We start from the raw sequence: 9,809 nt of genomic DNA, 5'->3' as shown, positions 1-9,809 counted from the left end.
GGCGCCCCGCCAGCCGCAGCCCCCTGGGCCGCTACCCTGGGGCGGCGCGGCGGGTCCTGCTCGGCCGGCGGAGGGGAGCGGGGGAGGAGCCCGGCGGCGCCCGTGCTGGGGCCGCCGCGGTGCCTTAGCCCCTGCCCCGCTGCGGCGGATGCGGCGCGGCGCAGCGCGGCCCGGCCGCCCCGCGCTGCGGCCAAGGTCGCGGCTGCCCTGCCCTGCCCTGCCTTGTCCTGTCCTACTCTACCCTGTCTTGTCCTACTCTCTCCGGCCGCCCGCGGCCGGGCCGCGCGGCCTCGCCCCGGTACTGCCCGCCGCTCGGCAAACTTTCCCCTCTCCGCGGCGGGGGCCACCGCCCCCAGCCCAGAGCCGCCCCGCCCCGCGGCGCCGGCTGCGGTGCTCACCTGAGGCCGGGCGGCAGCGCGAGTGAAAGCGGCGGCGCAGCTGGTGCAGGATGACGCGGAGGCCGATGCAGTACACCCGGAGCAAGGGCACCAGCGCAGACAATAGCGACATGGCCGCCTCCCGCCCCGCGGCGGCGGCGGGCTCGGGGCGCGGCGGGGAAGGCACTCGAGCAGCGGGCGGCCAGCGCGGTGTCTCCGCCGGGCCGGGCCGGGGGGCGGCGCGGCCCCCACCCACCCACGGAAGGGAAAGCGCCGCCGCTGTCACGGCAGCGCCCGGGCTCGCCGCGGCTCCCGCCCTTCTGGGCATGTGCGGTGGCGGGGGAAGGGAAGGGGCGGCGGCGGGCGGACCGGCCTCGGCGGAGGCAACGACGGGGCGGCGGCTCGGCCCCCGCCGGGACGCCCGGGGAGCTGGGGAGGGGGCGAGGGGCGGCGTGTGCGACTCGACGGGGAGGCAGGGGCGGTGTGACAGCCCGTCCGGTAAGGCCGGCGGGGCAGGGGCGCAATGACTCGCTGCCGGGTCTGTGATAGCTACAAGCAGGCAGTGCCCAGTCGGGGCGAGGCACACGGCGCTGCCTCAGCATCCCGTGGCTGAAAGCGCTTATCGGGTTGTCCCACCATTTCCTTTCTCTCTGGCACAGAGGAGGGGCTGCTGCTGACTCCCACGGGCATCGGTGGGGCTGGGCACGGCCCCTGTGACCTCAAGCTCTCGTGGTCTCAGTTGCAGGTACCAATTTCTCCAAATACAGCTCAATATACAGAGCTTTCCTACACCAGGAGCCTGAATTTTACACCAGCCTCACGAATGCATTCTTTACAGCGATACCTGTTGTATCGAATGATATATCTCGAAAGTTTGGTGTAACCAGTTTTCAATCCTCAGCCTTATTTTTAAGACGCCGAGCACTCGGGACAGAAGAGCGCATCCTACCTACCAGTTCTTCTGGTAGTTGGCTGGTTTCGGCTACAGGAAATACACCGCCTAGTCCTAACGTCGTGGTTTTCATTCAAGAGCTGGCAGGTTTTCATAAATGCAGATGTCTCAATATTGATACAAAACCAAACCAAAAACAACCAGAAAAAAAAAAAAATTCATTTCACCATAGGAGAAATTGACCTTTATATTCAACTTCAAATCTTTACGTAACTTTTTGTCTTTGAGAATGATGGGAAGCCATACAAAGTTCTGGAAGTGCATTTAAAATGTAATCTCTTCCTACCCTTTAAAAAAAACACTCCATACTTTCTAGAAAAAAATACAATTAACAACATACTTTTTCAGTGTCAGATCACATTGCTGAGAAGAACTGCCTTTCTGTCTTCTGTCAGAACTACACACATAGTAAAAGCATAGTGTGTAGTTGCTCCAGGACAAAACCAAGGATTTAATTTTATGTATCTCTGGTGATTATTTTTTTTATTAACACATGAAATTATGCAAACATAAACAATAAACATCATGAAGTCACATCAGTGAGGGATTCATTCTTAATGTATATTTTTTGCAACCATGCATGGAGCAGTAAAAAAAGCAACACATAAAAAGACATGAAAGAAGAAACACTGACATTTAGTAAACGTGAATTATTCTTGCAACTTATCTCAGTGAAAATCAAATCTCGACTCTTTTAAGTTGCTTTACATACTTTTCTCAGAACTACAGCATTAATGAAAGCTCTTTCAACATTAAACTGTGAAACTTGCCTACAGTGTATTTACACAATCTATATATAAATGTACCATGCTTTCTCAGGTTTTCTAGTATAATAGAATCAATTGATGCTACTGCAATAAATACTCCTCTGTCTTGTCAGACAGCGCTATCCAAAGAATTAGGCTAAGTGGGGGAAAACTGATGGGTTGACATTCTAGTCCCATTGGTCCCACTACTTTTTCTCAGGGTGTTACAATTATTTTCAACCCTTTGTGGTTCATGAGTAAGGCTTCACAGAAACGATGAGGAAAATTTGTTTACACAGTATTAAATTATTTTTTCTAAAGCCTTATGGGGCATGGAGGAGAAATGAAAATAATAACAAAAGGCTGTAAATTTTTTCTTTTCAAATATTGTTTTATAATACCCTAATATTGTACTATAATACCCTAATTTTAGTTGATACTTCCTTTTCCTTGGTTTTCAATAGTCTGCATCTTCTTATTGACACTTTGGGTTTTCTTCTTGCAATCATTCACTGCAAAGCCTCAAGTATTCAGGCCGGAATCTCATCCATCTACTTTACATACCTCACTGACATGTTATTACCTCATGAAATTTTAGGTGTCTTAGCCCTGGAAAGGACAAAAGGAGCAATCTAATTCCTCAGCTTTGCTTATTGGCACAGGACAGAAAGAGAGGCACTTCTGAAGACCTGCAGAAATTTGACAGCTTTCTTGGAGGCACCTAGAGTGCCTCCTTCTTTCCATTGTTTGCAAGTGAACTCACAGTGCCAGTGGACAAAGCCAGCCTGCAGCTAGTGCAGTAATATCCTCTTGGAAACTCATCAGAAACACTCCTAACACTCCATCGACACATGATCCAGCCTCTCTGTCCCTCCTGCAGGACTGACATTAATGAGATCACAGTGCCTCCATCCACATTTTGCATAAAGATGCAAAAACCCATAAGAAAGGAAGTGGGTGATGTTTCTAGACTCTAATTAAACCCTGAGATCAAACTTCACAGCAGAATGGCATAATCAACAACCATCGCCTAGTATGGAAGGTAGGTGTTGCAGCTGAGAGCCTGTGCAGCCAGGAACACGTGAGGCATGGGGCCACATCAGAGAAGACAAAAGCAAACCCAAGGTTATCCTAGCAGTTCAGGCACTCTCTGGCAGGGGGTGGAGGGTTATGAGGTTATGCCTTGCTTTTCTTTTCTCCTGTATGACACATCTTTTCCAGGTATGTGAGTTTGCTCCCCTTGTTTTTTCTCCTGTTGAGATGAGAACTGGAGCCAATAACTCCTCATATCCCCCACACAGTGGTTCAAGTTCAGTAGGAGAGGTTGATGCTTTTTGCCCAAGCATGGCGTAATAGTTGGGGCAGTCTCATAAGATGTCAATGGTGACACATCAGTCCCTCTCAAATGGTAAAATGTGCACTTGCGCTCCTGTGCTTAGCTCAAGACATACTCTTAATATGTATGTCAAAGCTGATGGTCCATGCCGGAAGAAGCCAGACATAATTCTCACTGCTGCTAATTTTTCAGGCTTCTAAAAGGGATTTAAATGCCTGTCTTCCTCAGCTGGATTGTACTGGGACTTGAGGCAAGAGATAAGTACCTATCTTCCCAGAACAGGATCTCCTTAGCATATGTGGGTGAATATAGTTAAATGCCTGAGAAGCTTTCAGGTTCAGTAGGGAGTTGCTCACAGTAATAGGCAGTGCTGGGAAACAGTCATTTGGGATTGTATCTGGAACTCATGTAGGGTTTTGAGCACCTGCAGACAATTTTGACAGACTGCATATGCTTTTTTTCCCCCTACCTTTATGCAAAAGAAGAGTAATTTTAGATACTCTCAAACTAGGCATTGTTTTGCCTAATATTGGGCATTTGAGCATAGCAGGACTATACGGAGCAGTAAGCTCTTAGGCAGTCTTTGTAGTAGCTTGGGGAGGGTCAGTTACTTGGAAGAGGAAAGAAATTTTGCCAGTGGGAGAGGTGTCTGCCAGCTATGCAGTAGAAAGTCCCAGGAACTGAAAGCAGGCTTCTCTGCTGTGGGCAATCATTTGATGGGACACATTTATTTTTCTTAAGTAACACTGGGGAAGATAGCAGACAGTGTAAGACTGACCTTCTGTGTAACAACTAGTACTGCAGCATTTGCCTAGGAAGAGGGATGACTTTTGATCCCTCTCAGTCTTTTTCAGATCTCTCACTTTTCAAGAAAGTGGTCTCACTGTGAAAAACTGACCCTTGACGGTGAGGCTGTAGTCATAAGGATGTGAAGCCCAGGAACACAGTAAAGCAAAGAAATCTAAGGGTTTTTAGCCTAGCATTTAAGTTCATAGGAATGAGGCGACACTGTTCCAATCCATTTCCCTGAAGAGCCCATGCTTTTTAGACTAGAGAAGAACAGAATGAAATGTGGACTAATAAATGCAAATAGAGTCTGAGAATAGGGACAACTTCCCCTCTTACACCAAATGCTCAAACCTCTCAGCTATTATGCAAGAAGCATAGTGTGCTTATTACTCCTGCTGAGTTTTATTTAAATCGACCATCTCTGCAGCAACTATTGTATTGGTGCATCTAAGTTTTCAGTGCATGTCACACTTTCAGGATGTATCTGGTCTGGAAAGCCTGGAGAATGAGTAGTTGGGTCTGAGTTTGCATTCTCCTCCCCTGATATGCCTTCTCCATATCAGGTAAGTTCTGAGTATCGCCTCTGCAGTTTAGTCAAGACTCAGAGGCCAGAGTCAGAAGAAGGTATGCAGAAAAAAAAGCAATAACAAAAATAAAAATAATTTTTAATAAATCATCAAACATGTTTACACACAAAACTTCTACAAGAATGTAAGTATAAAGCGGGTGAGCTGCTAACAAAAATACACAAGTTTTTGTTAAAAACAACTTTTGCCATAAACCACTTAAAAATACCAAATCTGTAGGTATTAATGGCCTTCAAACCGTACTCAGTAACTTGGCCAAAAGAACAAGTCATATGGAAATTCTAAATATAACTAGCATTTCAGCAGTGGATATTAGTTCTTACATAATTCCTGGATTTATTGGAAAATGTCTGTAAGTATATAAACTGATTGATTAACATACATCAAGTTTCAAAAGCCCTTTGACAAGATCCTGCACAGAAGTGATGATAAGCACTCAGGGGATAAGAATCAGCATATTGAATAGAAACAAAACCCCACAGTAAAACCAGAGCAAAAACAAAGTGATTGATTTCCATTGGGAAATCAGAGCAAAATAAGAGTAGGGTGTCAAGCTTCCATTCCACATCTAACCCTGGCTAACATATTCCTCAGTGTCTCAGATGGGATAAGGGAAAAGCTATTGCATCATAATGACACTGTGTTATTTCTGTTAGTCAAGGCAGGAGATGAGCAGAGGAATTTCAAACAGATTGAAATAAGCAAGGTGTACCGGCAATATTCCAACACCAATAAAATAATGCTATTGAAAAAAGATTAATTATGCCCACTATAGAAATGGATTTGTTGACAGTTAGTTCATTTGTGTTAAAACATATCTAGTGTCAATAACTGCCACGTGGTTATTTCAGTGTTTGTATAGGGATGTCTGCAAGCACCTGGGGCATTCCCTGCGCAACACTGCTCCACCTATAGCTAAGACTATTTTGTTAATGTTCAGCAAACAGCCAGGAAAATTATGATGGTCCAAAGCAAGAGTCTTCCATGACACCCTGGTCCTCCATGCCTTTGATCTCTTCCTTAGATAAACACATTTTTCATCAGAGACATGGTTAGCATCATTCTGATATGAAGGAATTAAAAAAGCAGAATCGCCCCTCAAAAACTGGGCATCATGGCTTGATCTGCACCTGTATTTTTGTTGCAGCTGCTTGCAAGAATACTTGAGTACTGCATACAATGATATTATGCAAGGCAAGGTTTGTGAGGAGAATGGAGCAGACAAGCTTTCAGGTACATGTAATCCTGCCCGTACGCTTAACCAAGTGGGACTATGACAACACCACTACTATTAGTATTAAAGGTTCAGTAGCAGTGTTCATTGGTCTCATTTGTGCTGTCTGCAGGCACTTCCCTGCAAACTAAACTCACTCCTGGTGCAACTGGGGAAAGTCAGCTTCAGGAAGCGGTGTGACTGAATCCTGTGAAGACATGGGAGGCTTGGTTTTGAGCATGTCAGCCATGTTGAGTCCCACCCATTACAGACACACCATAAGCAGGATGTTCTCACACTGATGACAGATGGGTGACCAGGTCAGGGAAGCTGGGAGATGGAGTTTGAATGTCAAGATCTTCAGAGTTGGACAGAAATGGCCAAAGTGGCAAGAGCTATGCCTCACAGAAAAGCATGTGAGGTTGGGGCTGTGGCTAATGTTTTAGACAGGCAGAGGAGGCACCTGCAGCTGCCTGAAGAGGGCAGTTCTTACCTGTTGTAAGCTTTTCGTACAGCCTAAAGGGACCTGGCTTTGTGCCCCGGTTGTCTGTGTGTGCCTCACACCAGCGTGAAGATACTTTTCCTCATGTATTCCTGTTTCAACAATGACTTCTTAGATGGGAGCTAATACATGTTGTCTTTAGGACCCACACTGCTTTTGCACTTGACTGTATAGATTTCCTGGGCTCCTTGGGGGCAGGTTCTGCCCATAGCTCTGCAACTTCAGCATGGGAAGAGCATCTCTTATTTTTGTTGTTGTTAAAGACTGGCTGGGGTGTTTCCAGCTGCCTGTCTCTATCTAGACTGTGGCAGATGAGAAAGAAAATGCAACGATGGTTTAAGAGATGCATAGAATAAGCTGGAGGGAGGATCAGGCTGAAACATGATGCAAATGCTGAGCAAAGGAAGACATGCAGGTCACACAAGATATGAACTGTGAGAAAGGCTAGAGGTGGATTCACTTTGGTTTGACTTTGCTAAAAAATGGTCCAGCTCCCTGCTAACCCAGATAATGTCACGCAGTGGGAAGGATGAAGATGGGCAATTTTCTGGTCTGTAGGGTGAGGATGTCTGAAACCAGGCAGAGCTGAAAAGCCTTGTCAAGTGAAACCATCCATCCTGTGACAGGGCTGGGGCCACCCTAACCCCAGGTGGAAGTGTGCTTATGGGGTGTGCAGGGAGGTGGACCACGAACAGGAGGGATGCTACAGTGACCTGAGCTGGGAGGTGTCTGAAGCCTGCTGTTATCTTTTTCCCTTCTATATCAAATATACTGGGGAATTATTGAGAATCAGAAAGGGTCTGGCAGTTCTTTAAGCCCACTCTACACTTATTTTATCCTTCCCTCTGGCAGAGATGCTTTGTACTACTCTTTGTCAACGAGTCCTCTCTCCTTAATTTCCCTAGACACTTATTGCTGCTGCAGCTTCTTCTCTAACCCCCTTAGCAGTCTCTGCACTGCTACTTTTTCTTGTCCTGGGACAGCCAACGCTCTCTCCCATTTTTCTCAATTCCATCTCACTTTCTAATCACCCAGACAAACCTGTCTCTCTATCTGCCTACAATCACTGGATTCCTTCTTCTCTTGATCACACCTGCCTGTCAGTTGTCCAAAAAGATTACATACGCCTTGAAATTTCCACTTACTATAATAAATGAATGATTGCAGCATTATATAACTTGTTTATGTTGAGCTTGTGGAGTACTGGTTTGGACTTTGGATATTCTGTAGCATTATATTAATTTATTAAGCACAAAGCAACAGTGTAAAAAGCTCACATGGGCAGGAAATTAACAGACTCAACATTTTAAATTTAAAGGGAAAAGTTAAACAAAATAATAAGGAGGTCCTGCTATTCTTGAGGACAAATTCATATATGACATAGATGATGTAAGAGCGGACATCTGCAAAACCCATTCTCATTCCGTGCCCTTGCGGTGATCCAAGTCTCTGTAAACACTGAGCTTTATTTTTCATTCATCATCTCATTTTTGTCAGTATAAAATCAACTCATGGTGTGATCAGTGCTGAATTGCCTTAAGAACAACTGCAGAGAAGATTCAGCAGGGCTCACACCTTACACTTTCTCCTCTAACACTTGTCTCTGAGGAAGGACAAAATGTTCCATAATTGTAGTTTGATGCCCTAGAATATATGACCAAGAAATTATCAGAGAAAATTCATTCTGCTGATAAAAATAATTTAAAGGCTGGAGAAAGCCAAGGGCTCATCCTGGCAGTTGCTAAGAAAACACTATCAGTTTTGTTTGGTCACTGGAACAGGCTCCCCAGGGAAGTGGTCATTGCACCAAGCCTTCCAGAGTTCAAGGAGTGTCTGGACAATGCTCTTGGTCACGTGGTTTATTTTCAGGCAGTCCTGCAAGGAACAGAGAGTTGGACTCGATCCTTTTGGGCCCCCTCCAACTTGAAATATTCTATAATTCTATGTCTGATTCCAATTCTACATACGATAATAGTCTTCATATTTTTCAGAGGTCATAAACTATTTTGATGATACATAATCCATTACTTATGATAGTTTAATTTCCAAGTCTATTAAAACAGCAGTTTAATTCAACATCATCATCACATCCCAATCTGCTGAGACAGTACAGAATGAAACATTGGACATTTTTAAAAATCTCTCACTAGAGATTCTCAAATATGTAACAAAGTGGATATTTCTCACTCCTCTGGCTGCCCTGAGAGCTGAGATTGCTCAAGCCTGATAGATGAAATTCAGATTCCCATGAGGTGCAGTGGTTAGAAATGGTGCATTTCAGATTCTGGATTAGTCTTGGTTTCATATTACTTTCTAATCTGCTGCAGCTGTTTCAGCAATATCAGCCATTTGCATTCAGTATATAATGATGATAAGCCTAACATAAAGGACTCAGCTATCACTGCTTGTATATATGTTAAATTTTTAGGTTCTGGATTTGGTTGGGTTTTTTTGTTTGTTTTTGTTTTGGGGGTTTTTTTTGTGTATGTATGTAAGAGCATGTGTTTAAGTACCAGCATAACATTATAAAATGACATAGGTATTTCAAATGCATAAGAAGCTTTTAAAATGATTTTATAACAAGTATTTTTCATCAAGTAAAAGGCCTTAATCCAAACCAACCAACAATTCAAGTGATGAGTCGCAATCTTTAAAGCTACTTCTTATAGCTAGGCTATTTGTTTTCTAGAAACTTGCAAAAAGACCATCACCCACTCAGACCTGTCATTCTGACTGTTAATTGATAAGTTTAGGATAAGCTGCTTTAGCATTACAGAACATTTTATTCTATAATCCCGGCTAGAACATGTTTTCCTACCCCCTGACTTCACTTCAAAGCAGATTTATCTAAGGTCTAGATTACCAAAGTAGCTTCAGACAACTTTGCATAATGAAAAAAAAAAAGAATATACGTATGCATTGTAAATGTATATGCACATTTATATGTACAGACAGTAAAATAACATTTTGAAATTTTATTAATCAGGTGGAAGAGGAATGGCATTTCCTGAACCCAGGAATGAACAGGAAAGCATTTAAAGGCATTGTTTACACTGTTACTTCACTCCTCAAAAGAGTAGGGATCTTTTTGTATATAAATCACATTACAGCATCATTACTACTTTGAATAAAAGCGTTATGTTGGCTATAACATGCACTTGTTACATAAAAATTTAGAGATGGAGAGCAAATTCTCCTGGTAATCACATGTTCAAGTTGCAAGCCTTAGCAAACAGAATAGGTTTTTATCTATCAGAAGTGTAAATCCAAGAGCCTTTACTACTGCTGCAGATTAAAGAAGAGCAAG

The 9,809-nt window shown here is 44.2% G+C and overlaps 2 protein-coding genes across 6 annotated transcripts in view; both read right to left on the bottom strand.

Moving 5' to 3' along the window:
* Positions 1–9,809, bottom strand: part of DHRSX (dehydrogenase/reductase X-linked) — a 208,749-nt gene that overhangs the window by 166,481 nt on the left and 32,459 nt on the right. Inside the window, exon 1 of one of the 2 annotated variants that reach the window (XM_027674781.1) lies at positions 399–547. The exons of the other annotated variant lie outside the window; for it this stretch is intronic. Coding sequence (XP_027530582.1) covers positions 399–510 — 112 coding nt within the window. The 5' untranslated portion in view covers positions 511–547. Of the gene's footprint in view, positions 1–398; positions 548–9,809 lie in introns of those variants that run through there. 2 annotated transcript variants of the gene reach the window in all.
* The window catches only part of ZBED1 (zinc finger BED-type containing 1), a 51,157-nt gene that overhangs the window by 12,640 nt on the left and 28,708 nt on the right, over positions 1–9,809 (bottom strand). For 2 of the 4 annotated variants that reach the window (XM_027674773.1, XM_027674776.1), the window contains exon 1: positions 399–459. The exons of 1 other annotated variant lie outside the window; for it this stretch is intronic. The gene's annotated coding sequence lies outside the window, so the exon portion shown is untranslated. Of the gene's footprint in view, positions 1–398; positions 507–9,809 lie in introns of those variants that run through there. One more of the 4 variants, XM_027674775.1, reaches the window with a different exon arrangement.

Source organism: Neopelma chrysocephalum, unplaced genomic scaffold (assembly GCF_003984885.1).
Source record: "Neopelma chrysocephalum unplaced genomic scaffold, ASM398488v2 Primary Assembly neopelma1_25, whole genome shotgun sequence".
Classification (NCBI taxonomy): Eukaryota; Metazoa; Chordata; class Aves; order Passeriformes; family Pipridae; genus Neopelma; species Neopelma chrysocephalum.
The sequence above is the reverse complement of the archived record's forward strand: the minus strand, read 5'-3'. Positions and strand labels throughout refer to the sequence as shown.